The sequence below is a fragment of the Agelaius tricolor genome, unplaced genomic scaffold (assembly GCF_023055355.1).
Source record: "Agelaius tricolor isolate 1412-34295 unplaced genomic scaffold, bAgeTri1.0.p SCAF_25, whole genome shotgun sequence".
In the NCBI taxonomy this organism is placed as follows: domain Eukaryota; kingdom Metazoa; phylum Chordata; class Aves; order Passeriformes; family Icteridae; genus Agelaius; species Agelaius tricolor.
In genome coordinates this window covers 10,845,879-10,870,763 of record NW_027269285.1, presented here as the reverse complement: position 1 = coordinate 10,870,763, position 24,885 = coordinate 10,845,879, and the positions used below count along the sequence as shown (strand labels likewise).

The 24,885-nt window shown below is 62.8% G+C and overlaps 5 protein-coding genes across 6 annotated transcripts; 2 read left to right on the top strand and 3 right to left on the bottom strand.

The window, feature by feature from the left end:
* Window positions 1-1,417: 1,417 nt before the first annotated feature.
* Window positions 1,418-4,454, bottom strand: ABHD11 (abhydrolase domain containing 11). The gene is made up of 6 exons (XM_071447911.1): window positions 4,294-4,454; window positions 3,342-3,477; window positions 3,071-3,244; window positions 2,494-2,664; window positions 2,216-2,397; window positions 1,418-1,934 (listed from the first exon to the last, which is right to left on the bottom strand). The coding sequence occupies exons 1-6, from the start codon at window positions 4,374-4,376 to the stop codon at window positions 1,796-1,798; spliced, it is 885 nt and encodes a 294-aa protein (XP_071304012.1). The 5' UTR covers window positions 4,377-4,454; the 3' UTR covers window positions 1,418-1,795.
* A 1,046-nt stretch (window positions 4,455-5,500) lies between these two features.
* LOC139599948 (claudin-3-like) lies at window positions 5,501-6,145 on the bottom strand. Its single transcript, XM_071447700.1, has one exon. The coding sequence runs from the start codon at window positions 6,143-6,145 to the stop codon at window positions 5,501-5,503; it is 645 nt and encodes a 214-aa protein (XP_071303801.1).
* A 3,468-nt stretch (window positions 6,146-9,613) lies between these two features.
* Window positions 9,614-17,542, top strand: LOC139599907 (claudin-4-like). Its single transcript, XM_071447623.1, has 2 exons — window positions 9,614-9,764; window positions 16,758-17,542. The coding sequence occupies exon 2, from the start codon at window positions 16,767-16,769 to the stop codon at window positions 17,409-17,411; it is 645 nt and encodes a 214-aa protein (XP_071303724.1). The 5' UTR covers window positions 9,614-9,764; window positions 16,758-16,766; the 3' UTR covers window positions 17,412-17,542.
* On the top strand, window positions 12,883-14,700 carry LOC139599903 (claudin-4-like). Its single transcript, XM_071447619.1, has one exon. The coding sequence runs from the start codon at window positions 12,954-12,956 to the stop codon at window positions 13,884-13,886; it is 933 nt and encodes a 310-aa protein (XP_071303720.1). The 5' UTR covers window positions 12,883-12,953; the 3' UTR covers window positions 13,887-14,700.
* Window positions 17,543-17,937: 395 nt separating the features above from the next.
* On the bottom strand, window positions 17,938-20,770 carry METTL27 (methyltransferase like 27). Of its 2 annotated transcripts, XM_071447622.1 has the most exons (6): window positions 20,541-20,770; window positions 20,344-20,472; window positions 20,031-20,166; window positions 19,817-19,909; window positions 19,064-19,327; window positions 17,938-18,257 (listed from the first exon to the last, which is right to left on the bottom strand). In XM_071447622.1, exons 1-5 carry the CDS (start codon window positions 20,646-20,648, stop codon window positions 19,089-19,091), a joined length of 705 nt encoding a protein of 234 aa, XP_071303723.1. In that variant the 5' UTR covers window positions 20,649-20,770; the 3' UTR covers window positions 17,938-18,257; window positions 19,064-19,088. The 2 variants fall into 2 exon arrangements, with proteins under 2 accessions (XP_071303723.1, XP_071303722.1); XM_071447621.1 differs by having other exon boundaries at window positions 17,938-19,327; window positions 20,541-20,767.
* Window positions 20,771-24,885: the final 4,115 nt, after the last annotated feature.

Sequence of the window (24,885 nt, the reverse complement as noted above, 5' to 3'; positions counted from 1 at the left end):
AGCAGCCTGACACTTGGCAGCCACAGAGTCCAGTGAGTTTGTGCAGCCCATGGCATCCCTCGTGCCACCAGACAGATGCCTGGACATGCCCCTGGGACATCTCTTGAATCTCCTGTACCCTTCCCATGCAGGAACAGAGCTGCTCTCATTTCTCCCTGCTGTCTCTCTCACCCCAGGTCCAACAATGCTTCCCTGTGCTCTCTCAGCAGATGCCATCACAAGGATGGACTACAATGTAGCTCTACCTCTAGAAAGCTCTACCTCTCCTCAGGCCACTGATCTCCTGCCATGGTGAGACTCTTCACCTTGCACGTTGTAGCTGCCTTTTGTCTGTGCCCCAAACCTGGTACCTGGCCAGCAGGAAGGAGTGGGGAGAAATCCCCCACAGATCCTGGGCTCCAGAGCTTGTGGCTTAGTCCAAAGGTCTTGTGTGCTGATAGCTGAGGCCAGACCCCACCTCCAGCTGGCTGGTGGTACCCAAGGAACTCATTTCAGTAGCTTGTGACTCTGGAGCTTATTGGTCTGATATTCTTCACAGGAAAAAAGTAATACACAGAGAGCAAAAGTGTTTGAATTGAGGTTGATAGAGTAGAAACCTCAAGGCCAATGCAGCCCAGCTCGAGAGGAGAGGAGAGGAGAGGAGAGGAGAGGAGAGGAGAGGAGAGGGAGAGGGAAAGGAAGAGGGACAAGAACAGCTCTGCAGAAACACAGCAAATCTCCAAAGCAGTCCCCGGTGTCCGCTCTGCTAGGCAACTACAGCCAGACCTGGAATAAAGCATCCTCAGTTTTCTGCCCTCCCTCCCTTTTGGGGCCTCCAAACAACCCCAAATTAAGCAGACTCATCCCAGGGAGCAGCAGACACCTGGCTCTGGAGCAGCAAAAGCAGAGATGGTTAGTGTGTCTCTCTACTATCCACACACACAGTGTGTCCCCAGTTGTTACAGAGATGATTTGTCACCCCCATGGTCACTTCTGCCCTGTCCCTGGCTTTACCAGTTGTCCAATAAAGGGATTTTTGCAGCAGACACCCTGCTCCTCTGCCTCCAGCCTGTGGTGGGTGGGTGTTATGCTGCCTCAGGGGGATGCACAGCAGGTGGGAGGGGAGAAATTGTTGGGAGCACAGGGATGAAGCCACCCTGCCTTTGGGACAGCCTGGGCAAACATGCTCCTTGCTCAGGAGGCAGATTCCCTCACTCCCCAATCCTCACACTCCCCCAGGCATAGAGCAAAATTGCAATTTCCACTGGAAACCAAGAAAGATCCTCAAACCTGTGTCTCACATGCACTGCTCCCACAGCTTGTCACATTAGGGCCCAGTCTAGCTGTCAACTCCCACCAGCTTCCCTGCTGCCAACTGAGAACCCCCTCCTCTGCCCCCCACACATGCCCTGCCCACCATGGTCACATCCAACCCCTGTTCTGCCTTGGCATGGATTCAGCTTTATTGCACATTCTGCAAAGTCACAGCCAGATCCATGGAAGGGTCTGGCAGCAGGAAAACAAGAGGGCTCTCCTGCCCCCTCCGTGTGCCTGGCACCCCTGTGCAGCCAGGACAGTGTCCTGAGCCAGTGGCACCCCATCTCCCTGAGAAGTGGCAGGAGATCTCACAGGATGCAGGTGCCTCTCTGCTCTGGCTGCAGGAGAATCAGGATGGGAGAAGGTCTTGCAGGCAGGATCAGACTGCAGTGAGGGCAGCCAGTCCCAGCTGAGCCCATCCTCAGAGCCCGAGTCCTGCATCACTGTCCAGAGCTCCTCAGGACCCACATGGTCCTTGCACAAACCCTGGTCCCCAGTGCTACAGCTGTGGCAGGAAATTGAGGACAGCAGTGATGAATTCTTCAAATTTATCCTGATGGACTATGTGGCCTGCACCTTTAATGTACTGGATCTCTGCCTTGGGGAAGAGACGTTGGATCTCTGGGTAGTCTCTGGAGCTGCAGGACAAGGGAACATGCCATGATAAGAGGTCCCTCCTGGTGTCTTCCCTCACCCTCCCCAAGCAGAGGATGATCCCAGATATGACTCCTTTCCTGCTGGGAAAGCCCAGGGGGGCCCCAGGTTCCCCCTCGCTCCAGTGTGTCGGTGTCACTGGCTGCTGGAGGAACAGCCCTTGCTCAGGACCTTCCTCATGCCAGGGGCTCCTCCCACTCTTGGCAGCTGCAAAGAGCACAAAAGGTCAAACCACAGACCTGGAACTACTTCTATCCAGTCTCACCTGATATAGGGCGAGTCGGACCCTCCCAAGAAAAGTGCAGGACCAGGATATGGCTTTTGGAACACAGGGAAGTTCATGATATCTGCCAGGTGCCGGGAAATAGCCTCCAGGTTCACCCGCCACACGTAGCAGCCCTTCACCTCCACCAGGTTGGTGAGGAGGAACTGTCTCATCTGTGGGAGCTGCCATGGAAGGGGATCATGCACTCTTCAGTAAGAGCAACAAAACAGGATGTCCTGGCACCCTCCATCCTCCCCATCTCTCACGGGATTTCCTACCTTGACCACGGGCTGCAGCTGGTCATCTGCCAGCTGGCGTGCTGCTGAGCGGGACAGCCCCGCTGGGACCTTCACCTCCTTCATGGCCGAGATGTAGGCAGAGAATTCGGACACGGGGGCGGTTGAGCCAGGACCAATGTCTACGGAGATGAGGCGCTCCACCAGGTCTGGCTGGAGACACAAGCAGGGTAGATCAGATGTCAGGATCTTCCAAGATCTCCCCAGTGAGAGTGGGCACAGGGCTCCACTCCCAGTCAGATTCCCTGGAGGCTCTTTGCTCCCTCCTGTCTCAGTAGAGACCTCCATGTGCCCTTCCCAGAGTCGTCCTCAGCACAGATCTCCAAGCTCCCTCACAATCGGTGCTGGAGGGACAGGGCAGAGCATGGGCTGGTGGACATAGATTTGCTCCTGCTCCTGCAGCCTGGCTTACACCACCCACCCCGATATAGACAAGTCCCTGTGGAGCTGGGGGCAAAGCTGGCCCCGGTGAACAGTCTCAGAAGGTTCTATCCCCTCTACAGCCCCCCCTGGAACTTCCTGAGCCTGTGACCCCACTCCCAGCCCCGTGCCTGCTGACCCGCTGCAAGGCCAGAGTCATGGCTGTCTTGCCCCCCATGCTGTGTCCCACGAGGATGCACTTGGTGATGCCCAGGCGGCTCAGGAGGTGCTGCACGTCCAGGCTCATCGCTTCATACGTCATCACGGGGCTGTGGGGGCTGCTGCCGTGGTTCCGGGCGTCCACTGTCAGCACCTGCCTGGGCAGGAGCAGCGTGTCACCCCAGGCACTGCCCAACATGACTCCAGACCTCTCCCTGATGCTGCGCCTCCCCCCACGTCCTGGGTCTCACCTTGCCGCTACCACGGCGCGCCAGGGTCTTGGCGACCGTCTGGAAGTTGCTGTGGCTACCAAAGAGCCCGTGGAGCAGGACGAGGGGTGGCCGATCCCTGCGACCTTCCACTTCCACGTGGGTCAGGGGCACTGCACTGCAGGGAGACAGGAATGGGGTAAGGCCAGAGGTGCAGGGGGGAAGTGAGCCTTGCCCTTCTGCCCAGCCCTGATGAGGCACATTTGGAGTGTTGTGTCCAGCCCTGGGCTCCTCAGGAAATGGGAGACATGGAGCTCCTGGAGCGGGGCCAGCTCAGGCTGTGAGGATGAGGAGGGCCTGGAGCATCTCTGTGCCCAGGAAAGGCTGAGGGAGCTGGGGCTGCTCAGCCTGGAGAGGAGCCCCAGCTGAGAGGGGCCCTCAGCCCTGGGTGTCCTTGTGTGCAGGGAGGGGCAGAGCAGGGCCCGGGCTCGGCTCCAGGCCCAGCAGTGGCACCAGAGCCACGGGCAGGGCCTGAGCCCAGAGCTGCCCCTGCCCAGGAGGCACAACTTCTGCCCTGGGCAGTGCCCAGCCCTGAGCAGGCTGCCCAGGGAGGGGCTGGAGTCTCCCTCAGCCGGGATCCTGCAGAGCCCTGTGCACACAATGCTGTGCCCTGTGCTCTGGCATGGCCCTGCCTGAGCAGGGAGGTGCCACCAGGGACCCTCTGGGCCCCTCCCAGCCTGGCCCACTGGGACTCTGAGAGCGCGGCCAGGGCTGGGCCAAGGGCAGGCAGGGAGGGAGGCGTGGCCACAGGGGGCGTGGCCAACTCGTCCACCAGCCGTGTAGGGCACCTCGGTGCAAGAGGCGTGGTTTGAGGGAGGCGCGGCCAGCTCCCGTGTGGCGGCCACGCCCCTGCTCGCGGGATCCCCCCCTGGGGATCCTTCCCGGGACCGCTCCCGCCACCCCCGTCCCGCCCCGCGCGCGGCCGGGCCCTTACGTGGCCACGGAGCGGGCGGCAGCAGCGACGGGCGGCGGGAGGGGCGGCGGGGCGGGGGCGCCGAGCAGCCGGCGGAGCATCATGGCGGCTGCGGCGGTGGCGCGCGGGCCGTGACGCGATGTGCTCGAGTCGCCCCGCCCCGCTGGCGGCGGGCGCCCCCCCGCGGCAGGACGGCGGCAGCGCGCGCACGGGGAGGGTCACGGCGGGGCCGCCCCGGAGCGGGCAGCGGGCAGGGGTGTTGGGGCTCGGGGAAAGTGAGCCGGGCGGGGCGGCTCCCTGCGGGCGGCGGGGGCTCCGCACGGCCCTTCCGCCCGCTGTCGCCCGTAGGCACAGCGGGACGGGCCGGCTCGGCCCCGCACTCACCACCGCCGGCCTCGCTTTCCCCAGGACCGGCCCCGCGCTCCTGCGGCGGCTCCTGCCCCTTTGTCCCTGGCCGCTGGAGCGTGGCGGCGGGCGGGAGGGAGCGGCCGAGCAGGGCGGCCTCGCCCCAGCGCGGCTCCCGGGCGAGGGAAGCGCCTCGCGGCCCCCCCGGCGGCCCCAGACTTTGGACTGCGGGCAGGGAGTGTCCCTGCGGCATCCAGCGGCTCCTGCGCTGCTTCCCGCCCCGACCGTTCCCGGAGAGCTGCCCCTGGAATGCAGGGGGACAACGGGTCTCCACCCCGAGCAGGGACGCCCGGCGCACTGCGGCTGAGCCCTCTGCCCACAGCCCGGTGCCACTCGGGTGCCGCCGTAGCGGGGTGTGTAGGGGGTGCCTTGAGGAGCTGGACCGCCGTGTTCCCCCTCCCCGTGCCCACCTCGATCGTGCCGCACATCTCAAGGACACTCGGGTACCAAAACAGGACACGTTTATTGACAAATGTAACCGGTACAGACCACGCGTAACAGGGACAGACGGTGCCGGGCCAGCAGCGATGGGGGGACACAGCAGGGGGCCCCGTCCCCATCCCGTCCTCATCCCGCCCCATCGGCATGGCAGGACCTCGCCGAGTGCCGCTTCTCCCGCCGACCCGAAACTGCCTCGTGTTTAACCGAAACTGTTTCTATTTACACAGCCCGGCCCTGACCCCGCGGCCGTCCCCGTCCCCTCCTTCGCGCCCCCCCCCGCCCCGGCGCTGCCGCCCCCGGGCCCCACGGAGGGCAATGAGGGTCCCAGGGTGGGTGGGTGGGGTGGGGGATATCGAGGGGGGCCGGGGGACCCCGGGGGAGCTCAGACATAGTTCCTCTTGTCGTAGCTGGTGACGGCGGAGCGTGGGGCGGAGTAGGCCACCTTGCTTGTGGGGTACCTGTCGTCTTTGGGGGGGCAGGAGCAGCAGAGCAGGCCCCCTCCCAGCAGCAGGAGTGCAGAGGCCGCCCAGCCCACGTAGAGCGAGGTGCCCAGCTCCCGTTTCTGTGCTTCGATCACCAGCGGGTTGTAGAAATCCCGGATGATGGTGTTGGCCGACCAGCAGACAGGGATGAGGGTCAAGACACCAGAGAGGAGGAAGATGACGCCGGAGACAATGGTGATCTTGGCTTTGGTGCTCTCATCCTCCACGCAGCGGGTGCACTGGGCGCCCACGATGGCCACCATTAAGCCCAGGACGGCCAAGATGATGGCCACCACCAGCAGGGCGCGGGCAGCTTGCAGGTCCTGAGGGAGGGCCAGCATGGAGTCGTAGACCTTGCACTGCATCTGCCCCGTGCTCTGCACCACGCAGTTCATCCACAGCCCTTCCCAGATGATCTGGGCCGTCACGATGTTGTTGCCGATGAAGGCCGACACCTTCCACATGGGCAGCGCGCAGCAGATGATGCTGCACAACCAACCCAGCACAGACAAGGCCACACCGCCGATCTCCAGCCCCATCGACATGGTGGACGGTTCAGTGACGCGCTCCAGGCGATGGCGGAGAAGAACCCACGGACCGAGACCGTCGCCACCACCCGCCGCCGCTCGCAGCCGGGGGATCGGCTTACACCTGTGCGCAGTGCTATTTATATGGGCTGGCCCCGGGGTGGGGTTTCAGTGCTGGCTGCTGGACGCTCCTCTCTGCTCCTCCGTCACCGTCACCTGTGTCCCACACCCTCCCCTTTGTTTGCAGAGATGGCGCTGGGTAACCAGAGAAGGGCGGGAGGAGGAGAAACGCCACCTGCCACAGCCATCGCCTGGTTTCGGCCGATGGGTATCAGGAAGCACTACCACCATGCTCATTCCCACCAAACCCCTTCTGTGAACCTGGAAATCCCAAGGGTTCACCTTTCCCCCGTGGAGGAAATGTGGCTGGTCAGGGTTTGTTGATTTCTGTAGTGTTGCCAGTGCTCACGTTTAACTGGGGTTCGATGAGCGTTGGGCACCTTTGCACCACCGTGCAAAGTGCAACCCCTCCGCCATGCTGTGAGGTTTGTGTCACCATTCCAGGGGACCTGTGGGCGCTCCTGGCCCAGCAGGAACCCCTTCAGCCTGGCCCCTCCTGTTCCCACCCTGCTGGGCCAGGAGCACAGTCAGAGATCCTCTGACTGACTGATAAATATCTTTACTCATCCAGCACAAGTCTTGTGACCTTGAAGGAAGCAGATAATGCACGTAACCACCCTAGCAGCATCACCCTGACAACCTGAGCTGGCACCCGGCAACTGGAAAAATATCCCAAGGCATGAGCAATCCCTTCAGACCTGGCAGCAACAGCCCCATGGCTGTGGGGTGCATGTTTCCCCCCCCCCCCAGCCTTGCATGCTGGGGGTAGTGCCAGTGCTTCCAGTCCCCCTCCCCCAGGAATGTGGTTGCTGGACACAGGCTTGCTCCTACCTGTTCCCCTGCCTGCTCCAAAAATCTCCTCTACAACTTATTAACTACTCAAGAGCGCGGTGGGATGCTGGCAGCTGGCGCCGTGCAGTTGGGATGGGGGGGAACCCTGCAGCTGCCTGGCTGTACCCCACAGTATCCTGACATCCCATCCCACAGCCAGAGGGCTTGGAGTTGGGTGCCCCCAGAGTATCCCAACACCCCATAGCCAGAGGGGCTGTATTTGGGTGCCACACAGTGCTCTGATACCCAGTATCTGGTGGGTCACCTATTGCCCTGCAGCACCCTGAACCCCCATAGCCAACGGGGTCACCTCACAGCACCCTGATATCCAATATATATCTGGGTCAGCTGTTGTCACCCCATGTCACCCCAGCACCCCATATCCACCCAGCTTGTCCTCCAGCCCCCTGCAGCACCCCATGTCTGACCTCCACCACACTGTGACACCCCAATACCCCCATATCTAGCCTCTGCCAACCCACGGCATCCCAAAAATATCCTGTACTTGGCTGGGTGAGCTTCTGGCACCCCCCTGTACTGTGATCACCCCCCCGAGGACACCAAAAATCCCCACAGCCAGCTGGGGGTACCCAGGGCAGGCCCAGCCCGTGCAAGCAGCCCCCAGGGTTCTGTGCCCTTGCTGGGGGTCCCGGCCCTCGGGGGCACCTCGGGCTGGGTGTCCATGGTGCAGTGCTGTCACAGGGCTGGCCCGCCGGGCTGCCAGCGGCCAGCAGAGGGGGGGCCGGGCTGCCGAGGGCCCCCACCTGTGCAGGCAGGGGAGGGCCCACAGCCCCGGGGTGCAGGAGTGCACACGTGCGTGGCTGAACACACACAGACTGACACACAGACAGGAACAGGCACACAGACACACAGACAGGTACAGGCACACACACATATACACACACACCCACACCCACAGACACACACAGAGACACCACAAACACAGACAGGTACAGGCACACACACACACACACACACACACACACAGACACCACAAACACACAGGTGCAGGCACACACACACACACACACACAGACGCCACAAACACACAGTACAGGCACACACACACAGACACCACAAACACACAGGTGCAGGCGCACACACACATACACACACACCCTCTGCTGGCAGCAGCACCCCGGCATGCAGCTGCGCTCAGAAACACATGGACACGTAGACACACAGACACACAGCGACAGACTCGGACACACAGACACATGGAGACAGACAGACAGACATATTGACTGACAGATACACACAGAGACTCACCAACAGATTCACAGACACACACAGACTCACAGACACGTAGATTCAGACACACACACACAGACTCACAGACAGACTCAGACTCACACAGACAGACACTGACACAGAAGCAGAGGTGAACAGGCAGTGGTACAGCTGCACACATACACACCCTGCCCCAGTGCACATGAGGCTGTGGGCAGGGGTTCCCCTGGCAGGGCTCTGGGCCTGGAGGGGACCCCAGGCAGGGTGGTAGGGTGTGGGGATGCCCCAAGCAGGGCTTTGGGGCAGGGTTATACCCCAGACAGGGCTGGGATATACGGAAGGGGGGTTGGCACCCCAGACAGGGTTGTGGGGCACAGAAATAGGGGCAGGGCTATACCCCCAGGTCTGTGGAACAATGAGAATACTCAATAGCAGGGCATGGGGCAGGGAAGATAACCCACACAGGAGTGGGAGGTAGGAGAGGAGGATACCTCTGGATAGGGATATGGGACAGGGAAGATATTCTAGGTAGAGCTGTGGGGCAGGGGAAGAGTGGGATACTCGAGGCAGGTGTATGGGATAGGAGCTACTGGGGCAGAGCTGGGGTGGGACAGGGCAGTGAAACACCACAGCCCCCGACCCTGCAATCAGAGCCCCACACGCAGCGTCCACACTTTGTCATCCCAAATTGCCCAAAGTACAGGCTGTGCCCAGTGTTGTGCCGGCCTGGGGCAGCTGCCGCCGCCTGACTCACGACAGAGGAAGGGGCAAATCACCGGGGTTTCGGGGTGCTGGCCACCCCCGGCAGGACACATTCTTGTGGTGAGCAAACCAGCTCACTGGTGTTTACTGAGGAGCTGAGCAGGACCAGCATCCCTGGGGGATTCTGGAGAGCACCCCCATCCCAACCGCTGCATCTCCCTCCCCAGTGCAGTCCCTCTGCACTTCCACACAGCTGGGGAGGGATGAGGAGTATCCAAGTCCCTCGAGATGGGGACAAAGTGTGGTGGCTGCAAGAACTCCGTGGTGACACGGGGACAGGTTTGCTCCACAGTGATGCAGAGACCCCGAACAAATGTCAGACCCAAAGGTCACGGGAGCATCACCGGTTTGGTGGCCCCAGTGGAAGGACACCTGCCCTGACAGGGGGGACACCCACTGCAGCATCCCCCATCCATGCACCCGGCACCCGGCATCACCCCGGGGGTGCGCGGGGGGTGACGGCAGAAACCGCCCCGGGCGCCGCGGGGCCGCGTCCCACTCACGTGTGCGGCGGGGCTGGGGTGTTCCCGCCGCTGCGGTCGGGAATGCCGGCGCTTTTCCCCCGGGGGAGCGGGGCCGGGGCGGTAAATGCCGCCTCGGCTGCTTATATTTCAGGCGCGGGGCTGCTGGCTCTGCCCCGGCCAGGGCACACAGGCAGCCCATTGTTGGAGCCCCTTCGGCACGGCGGGAGCAGGTGAGGCGGCTCCGAGCATCAATGGCAGCTCTGTCTGCCGGCGGGGCGGGGAGGTGGCTGCGGCACACAGGGGCTGGGGGCAGCGGGGGACATGGACCAGCAGGATGTGTCAGGGGGCTGGTGGTTCGCTGCGGGATGCTGGACCATGCCTGGGGCATCCCCACCCCGACAGATCTGATCGTCTTCCCCAGGGCTTTGCCGCGACATCCCGCTTCCTCCGAGCATCGCCGGTGGGGACACCCCCATTGCACCGCCCGTGACCCCCTTCCTGATCCATCATCTCCCCCATCCCTTCGCCAACTACCTTGGCAGCGCTTAGGGGTGTTTTCCCTGTCGGGAGCCACTTGTTGCATAGAAACTGGACAGAGTTTTGACTTTCAGAGCGACTTCAGGCCGAAGGTCCCTTCTCTCCCTGCAGGGACCCCACAGGTCCCGGCGTGCGGCTCCCCTCCCGATAAGACTTTGCTTTCCCCTAGCGATAAATAACCTGACTGTGCATTTTTGAGTCGGTCGGAGGGATTTATGTTGGGCAAGGATGTTTTTTGGGAACATTCAGTCTCTGGGCTGTCGGTAACTAATCCTCAGCCTCCAGCGGGGAGAAGCTGCCCCGCTCCTCACAGCCTGAGTGGGAGGGTTGTTGGCCGTGCCTTGCTTGGCAGATGTGAAACCAGAGATCTCAGTGGATCATCATTTGCTGGCAAGTCTCACCTGCCTCTTTGGGACCTTGAGGTAGCCAGGTTGGTGGGTCCATGTGTGGGTCCCGGGGGATGAGGGGATCTTGGCTCAGTGGTGTGGGGTATGTGAGGTGGGACTGACACTCATGTCCTGGGTGGAGGTGTCCCCAAGAGCTTTTTGGCAGGAGATTCATGCCCCAAGCCCTCTCCCTGTGGGGTGTCCTCAACCCTGGCAAGGCCAGGGTGACACAGCTCTGCTGTGCACCCAGCAGTGCCTGGCATTGTGGTGACACTGTGTTTAATGTCACCTTCCTGCCTGGGAATGGCCTCACTGCCCAGCTGAGGGGCTGTAGTGTGTCCCCATGCTAGTGAACACAAGAAAAGTGTCAGAAGGTGTTTCCTGATGGATGTGCCAGAACGGGAGCTCTGCCCTCACAAACCCTGTTAGTGCAGTGTAACAGGGATGGGAACCCAGGCTCCTGCATGTCCTTCAAATCCCACTGCATTTGGAGCAGGGCATCCACAGCTGTCTGGAGATGCTGGGGCAAGTGCCGGGTGGTGAAGGTTCAGGATGGGTTGAGTGTGTTGAGCATCAGGATGTGTTGAGTGTGTTGTTTTGGGGTGGAGGAGCTTCCTGCTGAGCAAGTGGGCTGTGGTCCCAGCAGGACATGTGCCTGTGCCATGGCTTCTTGCAGGTGACACTGGGGAAAATCTGGGACTGGGGTCCTACAGGATGCACTGGGAATGAGCATTGGGATAGGGCTGTGGGGTTGGTGTCCGTGTGGGGCTGGTGTCTGTGGAGTGGTTGTCCTGGATGGCATGTCCTGAGGCGCTTGGTGATCCCACCTGTGCTGCACCACCATCCTGAGGCTCCAAGGGCTCTGGGGTCGGCTGCTGCTCCTCCATGCCAAGCCGGTGTCTGTCAGTCCTGCTGTCCGGCAGTGCTGGGGACACGGGGCCAGCAGTGCTCTCCGGGTGGGTGTGTCACTTGGGAATGTGGGGAAGGGCACAGGGGCTGCCCCTGCGCGGCAGCTGCCAGGTGGAATATATGTCACGTTCCAGCATTAATTACAGTAATTGGCTGTCAGAGGCTGTGCTGGCGCCTGCTCTGCCTCCGAGGGGGAGAATGAGCAGCTCAAGCTTTGATGCTCCGTGCGCGGGGGAGTCCCTGTCCCCACCTTGCCATTTGTCCCCAGCCCAGAGACATGTCCCCACGCGCCTGCGGGGACACTGTGCCGCTGTGAGCCACACACACACACGTGGGCGTGTGCCTCTCTCCAACCCCAAATACTGCGGTGGTTACAGCAGCCGGCTGGGAGGTGAAAGCCTCAGGCAGAGTCTGGCCCCGGCGGGGATGCTCCGGAGCCTTGTAGATTAAAGGGAGCCCTTGACCACAAGGTTCTGGCCGCAGGGTAGACACACTGGTATGTGAACAATGCGGGCGCTCCAGCAGGACAGAAGGACAGAGCCTGGGCAGCTCCTCTGGCACAAGTCAGGCAGGCAGGACCATGAACATCTCCTTAGGCTGGGGTCTGCTGTGAGACATGAGTGTCCCCAGGCATCCTCCTGGCACCATAGTGCATGGGCCACCAGGCTTGTCCCACCACACTGGGGCATGATGCCCAGGGACATCCTGGCACGAGCAGTAGCAGCTCCAGAGTCCGTCACACCAAGCAATAAGAACAAATGATTGAATCGTGATGGTAACCCAGTGCTCAGGAAAACTAAGATTATCTCAGTGCCTCTTATCTTTTCCTGGGGCCCAGGATTAAGCTAGGGTGATGAAACAGTGCAATGTCCGTCTGTCTGTCTGTGCCGTCTGTCTGGTGTTGTGCTGTGCCTGTGCAGGGGCTTGGAGGGAGTAGGGAGGGAGCCCGTGTGGGAGTCATGGATTAAAAGAGGACAGGTCAGCAGCAGCAGGGCATCAGTGTTGGCATTGGTATTGGCACCGGCACTGGGATCAGTGGGTGTGGCTCTAGGACAGCTCGAGGCTGCATTTGCCCCTCGTAGCCCCAACCCACCCAACCCCACCACACAGGCAGTGGGACATGGGCAGAGCTGGGGCTGAGGGTGGCTGTGTGAACCCTGGCTTGGCACTGAAGCACAGGTCAGCTGGGTTTGGGGTCTCCCCCCCTGTTGCCCCAGGCAGTGCCGTCTCTCCTTTGTGGGGAAATGGCAGCCGCTCCAACCGGTTTGTGGGTCTGGGCGGTGGCACCTCCTGCCCGAGGCCTAATGGAGGGCTGCAAGTGCTGGTATGGATGCCAAGGAGCAAACAAGAGCCGCTTGTGTCCTGCCGGGCATGGAGCCCAGCGGCCAGAGGGAACAATGTGCTCCTCCCCTGGCATGGGGCCATGGGGGGCCAGAGGCTGGGCTATGAGCTGGAGGGAAGTTGAGGCATGAAGACGTGAAGGGACCCCATCCAAGTGATGGAGCAGAGGGTTCTGGCAGGGATGGCAGAGCTATCCTGGTGCCTGGACACTGGCTCTTCCCCTTTAGCATCCCGGGCTGAGCCCCAATGCTGCCCTGGGCATGTCCTGCCTGCCCACAGCAATGGGATGCACTCCTGCACCTGGGTGGCCTGGTTCCAGTCCCCTGCATCCTCCTCCGTGGGAGCAGCTGGGATATTAAGTGTCATCACTGCAGGGAGAAATACAAGTGGAAGAATCCCGGGAAACTGGTTCTACCCCTCCGTCCAGTGCCGGCGGCAGGCCGGCGGCTGCGGCAGCGCTCCTCCCTCGGCAAAGGCATAAAATGCCTGCCATGGTCCCGGCAGCCGGCACTGCGCGGCGGGAGGCGGGCAGGGAACAGGCAGCGAGCGATGGCCTCCATGGGGATGCAGGTGCTGGGCATCGCCCTCTCTGTCATCGGCTGGCTGGCCTCCATCCTCTGCTGCGCGCTTCCCATGTGGCGGGAGACGGCCTTCGTCGGGAACAACATCGTGGTGGCGCAGATCATCTGGGAAGGGCTGTGGATGAGCTGCGTGGTGCAGAGCACAGGGCAGATGCAGTGCAAGGTCTACGACTCGCTGCTGGCCCTGCCGCAGGACCTGCAAGCCGCCCGTGCCATGGTGGTGGTGGCCATCGTCCTGGCCATCCTGGGCACCCTGCTGGCCGTCACCGGTGGCAAATGCACCAATTGTGTGGAGGATGACACTGCCAAAGCCAAGGTCATGATCCTCTCCGGCATCATCTTCATCGTCGCCGGTATCCTCATCCTCATCCCCATCTCGTGGTCAGCCAACAGCATCATCCAGGACTTCTACAACCCGCTGGTCTCTGACTCGCAGAAGCGGGACCTGGGCTCGTCCCTCTACGTGGGCTGGGCGGCCTCGGCGCTCCTGCTGCTTGGGGGGGGGATCCTGTGCTGCACCTGCCCCCCCCGCGGGGAGAAGCCCTACTCGGCCAAGTTCACGGCTGCTCGCTCGTTGCCAGCCAGCAACTACGTGTAGGAGGCGCCGCGCCTGCCTGGACCCCCCGGCCGCTCCAGGGCACAGGGACCTCCCAGGACACGCAACCTCCCCGGCTGGGCTGGGACTGGCCGGGCGCCGGGGCGGTGCGAGGGAAGGCAGACAGAGCCGCCTTTGTTCCACCGGGGTTGAAGCCGGTTCTCTAATCGCGGTTGAGACAGGGGACAAGGAGATCCTGTCCTGGCTGTCTGCGGTGGGGGCTCTGCTCCCCCCGGAGCATCCAGCTGAGGCATCTTCTCCGAGACATCACCTGATCTCCTCCTCGAGCATTTCCTGGCTCCCGGTATCGGGGTGTGCCATGTGGTGACACAGCTCCCAGGAGCCCGTCCCACGGGTGGCACAGGGCTCTCTTTCCCCTCGTGAAGCTCCCCGGGACGTGTCTGTCCCTCGGGGTGGGTGGCGGTGTCGGTGCTGATAGGGACCGCGAACCTGTCCCACGTGGTCACAGGGACGTAGTGGTTCTGCAAACCCCGGCAGGGTCTTGAGGGGTGACAGGGGCTGTCACCTGCCTGTTATCTAAATTTTGACTTTGACCTACTTTCGGGGCTCGGAGCGGCCGTACAGAGTGTGATTTCTCGCGGCAGCTCCCCAGGGCGGGGGCATCATTATCCTGGGAGTGGGAAGGCAGCGGCCGTGCTGGGAAAACCGGTCGGGGAGGCAGGGCGGGAGCGGGGCTGTGCCCCCGCGTCTTGGGGGGCGTCTCCCGGACCCGACCGCATCCATCGCCCCAGAGTGGGACGCCCGGGGCCGGGAGCGCAGTCTCATGGTACCCCTGACTGTGCTGCCGTCCCTGCCCGTGTTCAGCCTTCCCGCATTAAACGGCAGCTGCTCAGACCCCGCTGTGCCTCGTGTTCTTTACGCTCTCCAACACCCGCCTCGGTGGTGGGGCAGCCCCGGTGCTCCTGTGCCCTGGGCTCCCGTCCTCCCGAGAGATCACCCAAATCTGTTCTTCGGAGTCTCCTGAGATTCCCGCCGCCTGTTCCAGCCCTGGCGTTCCCTCCCCGTGCCCCTCCCCGGCCGCTCCGGGGGTGACAGCGGCTGCTGCTGCGGCACAGAGCCTTGGCGGCGCCGGACGGGGTGCAGGGCTGTCCCACGCCTGTCCCACGCCTGACCCGCTGCGATCTCCCCACCCGAACGGGAAGAAGGTGGCGGGCGCCGGCCGGGGCGGGTCGGGGCGCGCTGGCCCCGGTGCCACCCCCCAGCCCCGGCTGGGAGCGCCCCGCGGCCGGCGTGGGCAGCGCCGGCTGCTTTGCCTATCTCGCTTCCGGCACGGCAAGTGCTGCTCTGCCTTGGGAACATCCTTCCTTCCCACCTCGTGGTTTGCGGGGACGGGGGTGACTACGCCTAGGTCTGGGTATCTCTTCTGGATCTGAGGGCTGGAAGGCTCCCAGCTCCTCAGTCCCTTCACTGGGCCCGGGAATGGTGGAAAATATGCCTGTAACCCTGTGGTGCCGGTGGGCAGGTGAGAATGTGAGCTCAATGCCCTGTCGAGCATCCCTGGGGATCCGTGGAGGCACCACTTGTCCCCCTGCAGGCGGTCGTAGGCCCTATTTGGGATGTCTTGTGTGGCCAGGTCCCGCTGGCTGGGGAAGGGTGCCTGGGATGGTGCCCACCATCCCGGCCCCTGCCTGCCTGCAGCATGGGAGAAGGGGCTATGATTTTGGCCCAAAGGGTCTTTCATGGCCCGGAGGATGCCAAGTCCAGTGCTGGGTGTCCATCAAGCTCCTGAGGGATAAAAGGTGCTGGGTAAGAAGTGGGGATACAGTGGGAGAGGAGAGGCTGGAGAAACCAAAACTGAGACAGGGGAAATGATGGTGAAACCTCTGGCAGGAGCCACAGGGTGTGCCAGGCACAACCGATACCCGCTGAGCTCGGGGCCATAAAACCCCAGCTGGTCCCAGCTGCCAAGCACAGCACGGGCACCCAGGGGTGAACTCTGCTCCTTGAGGGGCTGAGCTGGATATGGGCTGAGCCAGGGCCACAGCAGTCACACGTGGCCATGGTGGAGCTGCCAGTGTGCCCAGCATGTGTCCCTATACCAACGACCCCTCTCCCAGGGATGCCACTTGTGGTGACCCCATAGCCCCTCACCAGGGTTTGCCCTCTTGGGGCTGCTCCTTGGGCTTCTCTGGGATGGTATCGCAGAAGGTCCGAGTCCCAGACCTGGGATCGGGGCAGAGCTCAGCTCTGACCCATTTCCCTTTTCTCCTGGAGAGGATATCCTGGGTCCAAAGGGCACCGTAGGATGGCTGTGAGGGCAAAGCCAGAACGGGAGCAGGCAGTGCTGAGTGGTGTGAGGGGCTGCCTTCTCTGCCGTGCCCTGTGCCCTTCCCTGTGCCCCTGGCACAAGGCTTGTGGCCAGGGAGGCTGAGCACCTGTGGTGGAGTGGGACATGGGGTGGGCACCGGGGGGTGGCCACCAGGGCAGGACATGGGATGAGTGTGAGGTCGGGGGTTTGCACTCTGCAGCACTGGGGGATGGGCCCACCTAGCCCCCCATCCTGCCCCCCAAAAGCCATGCCTTCCCTGACACTTGCCATGGCCTGGAAAGGGGGGATGGCAGAGGCTGTGCTGCACTGTGGGGACAGTGTAGGGGCCAGTGTGACACATGGGGGCTCCTGCACCTTGGCCTGCTTGGGGCCTGGGTCCTCAGTACCACATGTGTCCCCATCCTGTCCTGCAGCACCGCCCCATGCCACTCGTGTCCCTGTGCCCTTCAAGTCCCCGTGTCCCCCATGTCCCCATGCTGTCCTGCAGCCATTCCCATCCTGGGGGGGAGCAGGACATACCAGACGAAGCTCATGCTGTCCCTGGCTGTGGGCTGTGCCTGTGACACCCGTGCCTGTCCCCGCAGGAGCTGTTGATGGCGATGATGACGATGCAGACGGGAGGATTGATGATGGCCGCACTGGGCTGGCTGGGCTCCATCCTCACCTGTGCCCTGCCCATGTGGAAGGTGACGGCCTTCATCGGCTCCAACATTGTGGTGGCCCAGGTGTTCTGGGAAGGGCTGTGGATGAACTGCGTCTATGAGAGCACGGGGCAGATGCAGTGCAAGGCCTACGACTCGCTGCTGGAGCTCACCTCTGACCTGCAAGCTGCTCGTGCCCTGGTGGTCACCTCCATCTTCGTGGCCTGCCTTGCCTTCTTCATCGCCCTCTCGGGAGCTGACTGCACCCGCTGTGTGGATGACAACGGCACCAAGAGCAGAATCTCTGCAGTGGCAGGTGTCATCTTCATCATGGCCAGCATCATGCTGCTCATCCCTGTTTCCTGGTCTGCCAACAGCATCGTCAGCAACTTCTACAACCCCATGGTGCCTGAGGCCCTCAAGAGAGAGCTGGGGGCTGCCCTCTACATCGGCTGGGCCTCCAGTGCCCTGCAGCTCTTCGGTGGGGGTGTCCTGTGCTGCTCAGGATCCCAGTCCCAGCAGGACCCCTACCCCAAGAAGTACAGGGCAGTGAAAACCTGTGGCCCAATGGGCTATGCCATGAAGGACTATGTGTGAGCCACTGTGCCCAGGTGCCAGCCCAAGGCAGAGCACCACTGTCCCTGTCCTGCATCCCCGTCCCACACCCTGCCCCTGCACTGCCTCCTCCTGCCCATCCCCATGCTGGCTGACCCCCAGCACGGTCCCCACATGTGCCCTTCCCCAGGGCAGGGACTATAAACATCCTGGTGCCACCAAGGCTGCCTGGGCTCATTTTGAACAGCGCGGTGTGGGGAGGATGGTGACGCGTCCTGGGGGTGCTGTGCCCTGCCAGCTGCTGTGTTCCAGCACCTAGAACATCCCCATCTTCCCAAGGGGATCAGCAGCAGTCAGCCAGCTCCTGGCATTCCTTGCAGCAGGAAACAGAGGCAGGGAGAGGATGCTGAGAGCTAAGAGAGGCATGGGGGGACACCAGGTGCTCTGAGCCCCCATGGACTGGGAGAGGACCCCAGATAAAGGCGGAATCCCCCCTCCCAAGCTCCTGGCTACCCACCCTGGAGGGTGCACATTCCCATTGCTCTGGGAACAACACACAGCCGATAGACAGCAGGGACAGGGCTTTATTGAACAGGCAAGTGTAGGGCTGGGGACAGCCACAACCCCCAGCTGCCCAGGGGACAGTGTTGGAGACAAGTGGGGAGGGAGCAGTAGGACAGCTACTGATGGGCACAGGGACCCCAAAACATGGGGGACAAAGCAGAAGGGTGACAAGAGCCATGGGGAGGGCGAGTGTGGAAGATGTGGGATGCCCTGGGTGAGGAACAGGGACAGACACAGCCATTGCCTCACACTGAGAACAGCTCCTGAGGGGAAGGATGCAACCTCTTCTCCAGGAACATGGGAACAGGATAAGCAGGAACAGGTCTGAGGGAAGGGAAAAATGAAAAAAACCAAATATTCCAGGAAGAGATTTGGGTAAAAAACTTCCCAAGGGAGCAGTGGAGGAGGAATTGTGAAGGCAGCCCAGCAAGGGGCTGGGGGAACAGGCTGGGCAGGCAGTGCTGGATGGCTCCTGGGTGGGGAGCAGCTGCCAGCTCCCCAAATCCCTTCCAAACTCATTTCCCCTCCCTGAACATTAACTACAAAGCTGTGGGAAAATGAGAATCAAGCAGCTGTTGTGGGATGCAAGGCAGATGTGGCACTTGGAAAGCCTCTCCAGCTGGGAGTCACCTTGGCATTGCTGCTTTGACTCTGGATGTGGAGGCTCCTGCACCTCAGGGCTGGCTCAGTCCCTAGGGAGGATGAGAGGCCATAGGACACAGCAGTGTGGACCCACCTCCAGCAGTCCCCAGCTAAAGACTCTGGGGGTAGGAGATGAAGAAGGATCCAGATTTTGACCATGAGTGCTGAGATGGGCGAGGTAGGGAGAAATCCCAGACTGGACATGCCTTGGAACAGACATGTGGGTCTGTGAGATGTCACGGTGAACGCTGAGGTGTTTGGGTCAATACCTAAATGTCAGAGCTAAAGGTGGCACCCAGGAGACCCTGGTGAATCCAGGAAACCCTTCCCATGCTGTGCAGCAGACAAGGGCCCCAAGCCCAGACCTTAGTGAGAAGGAACCAAGGAAGGGAATGGGGAAATTCCCTCAGAATATTGTCACCCCCAGCAGCTGCCCTGCTGCAGGAGGGGGCCACTGGGCTCTGTTTTACAAAGGGTCAAGTGCTCACCCCCCCTCCAGAGCCATGCTAGCTCTCAGCCCTCCTCGAGGTTGGGAACAGGGCACTTCTGGTAGATGTAGACCACCCCGGAGATGTAGCCAGTGCCCTGGGTGCTCTCCTCCTCGGAGGTGGCCCTCTCCCAATACTCCACTTCCTGGGCCAGCAGCTTTTGCCAGGCTCCTCTCTGCTCCAGCTGCCCCAGTGCTGCCTCCAGCTCCGCCTTGTACCGCAGGTTCGAGGGGTTGCTCCTCGTCGTCAGGCACAGGAAGCCGCCTGCGGGACAGGAGACAGGTAACACTGACACAGAGCTTCCCTCTCTGGGGACCGCATCCCCCGGAAAGGGTGGGGACACGGGGAGGCACTGAGAGCCTGCCAGGAGTCAGCGGGCAGGGGACGGACAGGGCAGGGAACGGGCACAGACAGGGCACGGACAGGGCAGTGGGCAGGGGATAGGCAGGACAGCAGGCAGAGATGGGCAGCACAGGGGGCCGGCAGGGGATGGGTGGGATGTCCCGCCTGAGCACAGGCTGTCACACACCAACACCCTTACTGCCACCTCCTACCTTGTCCCGCTGCCCAGACCTGGCAGTGGGCAGGGTCAGGGACCCCGTGAATCGCCCGTCCCTGGCAGCAGGGACAAGGCCGTGTTCCAGCTGTGCCACGGGTCCAGCGTTCAGTGAGGGACTCACATCCACCGGGGCTCGGTGTCCCATCCCAGCACGCCGGAGGTCCCGGCGTGGAGGGGAAACGGCCCCCCCTTACCCGGCTTGGTGACCCGCAGCAGCTCCGGCAGCACCGTGCTCGGCACCTGCCCCTCGCCCAGGGCCCCCACCACCGTCACGGCGTCGTAGTGCTCTGCGAGGACACGGGGCATCACCGGGGGACCGTCCGGGGCTCCCCCGCCCGGTGCCGGCCGGTCACCCGTGGGACACGTGGGTGTCACCGAGGGTCCCGGGGGTCCGCCCCCTCCCGTTACCTGCGGGCGCGGGCAGCGGCTCCCTGCCCAGGACGCAGAGCCGCAGCTCCTGGTAGAGCCCGGTGCTCCGCGCCCGCTCCAGCATCCCCGCGCTGCCGTCCACGCCGTCCAGGCAGCGGAACCCGCGCCGGTGGAGCTGCGGGGACAGAGGCATCGTCAGTCCCGCCCCGTCCCGTCCCGTTATCCCCGGCCCGTCCCGTCCCGTCCCGTCCCGTTACACCCGGCCCGGCCCGCCCTGTCCCGTCCCGTTACCCCCGGCCCGTCCCGGCCCGCCCCGTCCCGTCCCGTTACCCCCGGCCCGTCCCGCCGGTACCTCCCGCGCTACGAGCCCGGTGCCACAGGCCACATCGAGCAGCCGCGCCTCCGCACGCGGCGCGGGGAAGGCGAAGGCGAGCGAGGCGGCGGCGAGATACGGTGCCCGGTACTCCAGAGCCGCCACATCCTGCGGGGACACGGCGGTCAGCGGGGACACCCACGGCCCCGTCCCCGTTCCCTCTGTGTCCCCGGTACCTGCTCGTAGAGGGCGGCCCAGCCGTCGTAGAGCCGCAGCCGTTCGGGCAGCGCCGAGCCCCGGTGCACCGCAGCCACGCGGTCCCGCACGGCAGCCGGCAGCCCCATCGCGGTACCGCTCGGTACCGTCCGGGCCAACTAACCCGCGCCGGGCGCCCCCCTCGCGCCGATTGAGCCGGAGGCTCCGCCCCGGACACGCCCCTAAAGAACACTGGCTCCGCCTCCCGCTCGCGACGCGCCCCCAGTGCCTCATTGGCTTCTCTGCTCGCCCAGGACACGCCCCCAAGCGCGTTTCCACAATGACCCCGCCCAGGACCGCCCCACAGAACACGCGACCCCGCCCCGGCCAATTGGTTGGGGGCGCCCGCCCCGGCCACGCCCCCGCGCTCCATTGGCCGCCGGAGCTGCCCCTCGGGGCGTTGGGAGCGACCAAGTGCGCCGGGCAGCTGGGGGGGAAGGACCCGGTGTCCTGAGACCTGACCAAACGTCCGAGTGGTGACCAATGGCCCAGGGAGGCGTCAGGTGTCCTGGGGGACTGACCAAGTCCAGCAATGGTGACCTCAAATACCCCAGGGCCGTGACACCGAATCCCCGCGGGGAGCGGCACCGGGGGCCCCAGGGCCCCTGTCTCCAGCAGTGTCCACTGTTCCTGCTGCTCTGTCACCTGCAGGGGTCAGTGCCCATTGCGTCACTCATGTCCCAGGCGCGGGGACAGTGTCCTGGACAGGTCACCTCGTGCCCGGGCCCTGGCCCCAGCCCCACACGACCCCAGCGCTGCTGCGTTGTCATCTCCATCCTGCCCTCGCATCTCCTTCCTCCACTCCGACCGTCACCCAGCGTGGCCACCACCCGCGCCCGCCGTGTCGCACCATGTGCGGCAGTGACAACCCAGGACTGCCCCCGGCGAGGAGGCCACCCGCTACCAGGCAGCTCCTGCTTGTCCTGACCGGCCCGTGCCGCCCCTCGGGCCGGGAGTCATTCTGCGCTGCCCCGTGGGGACAAGGGACAGGGGACAAGAGCGGGCCGCGGCTGGGAGGGAGGAGGCGCGGGCTGGGTCCTGCGAGGAGCGGAGAGCTGGGGTTGCTGATGGCTGCCGGGTCCTTCCAGCTCGCGGTGTGCCATCAGTGTGTGACCTGGGTGAGGTTCGGGTTTGGCTCAGAGCAAGAACAGCCCTGGGACCCCGCGCGATGCACGGGGCGGGGCAGGATGTCACCTCCCGGTCACAATTCTCGGGAGTGCCTGATCCAGGTGCCCAACGTTTGTGAGGTTCCGTATCCAGCTTCGTTATCCCTCCAAGGGCTCTCCCTGCGAGGTCACTGCGGGAGTCCCCGTTAACCTTTGGTGTCGCTGCGAGGGCCAGGGACAAGCTCTGGGACAAGCCACAGCCGTGCCCATCGCCTCCGGCTGTTCCCAGAGCGAAACAGACGGATCCAGCCGCTAATTAGTGACGGATTCAGCTGCTCATTAATGACGGGAAGAAAATGCGGTGCCCTGACGGAGCCGGTGGCCGCTCCGAGGCCGCGCTGGTGGCCTCGTCACCTCCTCTGTCCCTCCCTGGGGACCTGTCCGTGTCATAGGCGGGGACAGCTCAGCCCGCGGCCGGTCAGTGCTGGCCGGGACCCTCGAGAGGGAGCCCTTCGCCCACGGGACGGACCCTGCGCCCCGCCGCGCTCCGCACTCACGCCCGGGAGGCGCTCGGGGTTTCTGGCGGAGCGTTAGAGCACAGAGCGGGGCTGGGGGCGGCCAGGGCTCGGCCCGGGACAGCAGCGACCGTGCCACCCACCCCAGGGCACAGGGATGGCTCCCGGGCTGGCGCTGCAGTGCTGTGACAGCTCCTGTCACTGTCCATGGGCATTTTGTCCCCCCTGCTGCCACCAGCGTGGGCCCAATCCTGTCCCTCGTGCTTGGCGTCCTTGGGAGGGCTGTGGCCTCCAGCAAGGGCTCTCTCAGTCTCGCCATGGTTCCCACCACTAAGTGAACCTTCCTTGAGGAAGCAGCGCCAGCACCCCCTGTCCTTGTTCTGCTGGCCCCAGGGGCCACCGGGCCTCGCCTTCTGCAGCCTTGACCTGTACGGATGCAGCCCCGAATCTGCCGGTGCTATTCCCATCCCCTTCCCGTGGCTGGCTGGCTCTGTCACAGCACAGCTATGCAAACATCTGCACCCCGTGCCAGCCCCACAGCTCTGGGCTGTCTGAGACCCAGCATGGCCCTGCTGGGGTCTGCACAGGGCCTGTTGCCAGCGTTGGATGTCCTGGGCTGTCCCTGCTCACGTCAGGGGACAGAGGTGGCAGCAGGTAGTGGCAGGCTGGAGTGTCCCATGGCCGGTGCCGGTGTGAGGCTGGACTTTGTCCTGACACGTGGCCTGGTGCTGGCGGGCTCCCACTGGGTCACAGGACGTTCCTCTCTGATGGTGCAGTTCCTTGGGGTGCTGTCCTTGTCCCCTTCCTGGGGACATGGGTCTCTCTGTGCCCTGATGGGGTGCTGGGACACTGGAGCTCAGCTCATCTGCCCTGATGGAGTCCCTGAAAGGGACCTGGGGGAACATGTGCCCCCAAGGCAGGGGCTGAGCTTCCCTGAGTGTGTCTGACCCGGCTATTCCCTGAGTGTGCTCCTGCATCACTGCCAGCCTCTGCACGTGTGTCGCCTGCCTCCCATCCTCCCTGCAGCCCCCGTGGGCCGTGCTGCCCTCCCTCCCTCCCGCACCCCATTGCAGATCCTTCTTGCGTCCCAAATCCTTCATGCTCCTTTTCCCTGAACTCCCAGCATATGGACTCCACCCCTCCCTTTGTGCTCCTGCTGCACAGAGCTCCACACCCCCTCTGCCCCTCAGCTCCACACATTCATAGGGGCATGGTGCTCCCACACTGGATATTCCCATTTCTTCTTATCCCCATCCCAAATGCCAGTGGCTTCATTCACAGTGTGTGTTCTGGCTGCAGTTCTTAGCTGAGCTCAGCCTCTTCCTCACCTCTGAGCAGCCTCACAAACCACATCCACACCCCCAACTCATGGACCTCACTCCTTGTTCCCCTTCCCCCTTGTTCCCTCTTGTCTCCATTGTCACCTGCTCCTTTCCCCTGACTGGGGACTTCCCACCCTGACCATATCCAAGACACCCAGAGACCTCAGGTTCCACCCACCACACGTCTCCCGTTTCTCTGTCACACCCCATCACCTCCTGGACTCATCTTCTGTCCCTCACAGCCCTTCCTGCAGCCAGCTGAGTTCCCCTGGTGCTGCCTCCCTGTTCCCATTCCCGCAGGCAGTGCCATGACATCACTGACACCTTGGCACACCTCAGGCCAGTGACTCAGCGTCCCTCCCGGGACAGCACCTCTGGAACTCATCACCTTCGTGGAACAGCACCCTCCTGACTCAGAGTCCTTCGTGGAACAGCATCCTTGTGACTCAGTGTCCTCAGGTCCACCCCAGGAGCTCCCTGTTCCAACCCTGGGGCACAACGTGACTCACTGGTCACATCCCTGCCACTCCTGTCATTCCAGGTATGGCTGCCCCACAGTCCTCTGGCTCGATGCAAGCCCACCCGACCATGTCCCCAGATCCCCCCGACCACCTGCCCTGCCACCAGCCTGGCTACCCAGAGCACTCCTGCACCCCGCTCCGGATCCCCTCCCCGGGACTCCCCTCTTTGGTCCCTGCATCTTGGGAAGTGACTGCCACCTCCTGGGAGGAACGAGGGACAGGCTGGGTGAGATGCTAGAGGTGGAAGTTGCAGTGAAGCCCAGCTCAGTAATAAGGTACTAACTTTCACTGGAGCAGGAATTAATGAGTGGATTAGTGGCTAGAAATAAACAAAGGATTTCTTGTGGATTGTAAAAGATGACTCAGTGCTTTCGGGAAAGCTGGCTGCTCTCCAAGGGATCTCGGTGATCCCAGGGCAGTCTGGACCTTACCTGTTGGGCTCATCCTGATGGTCCTAAAGCACTTCTGGACCTTTGGTGATGTCAAGCCACCTCAACTCTGTCTGCACAAGGGCTGAGGTGTTGTTTGGGTATCTGAATCCTAAAAAGCAGTTTGTAACTTCCTCCACCAACTTCCAACTCTATGGATATTCAGGAAGGAGGATGGGCTGCTGTGCCCAATTGCTGTTATTTGTTTTATCCCCAGGCTCTTCTAGTATTTCCTGGAGACCAGTCTTTCCTTTCTCAGGGGCATCCCTGAATCCCAGCTGTGATGTGGGCCCTACAGATTGCCACTGGCAGGAGAGATGGAGAATCCCTATGCTGCTTCATCCCCTGCCCATCCTGCCCAAATGAGGAGTTGAGGGGGGGCCCCCGTGGGAGTGAAGCCAAACAGGTCAAACCATTATCACTGTCTTGAGCTG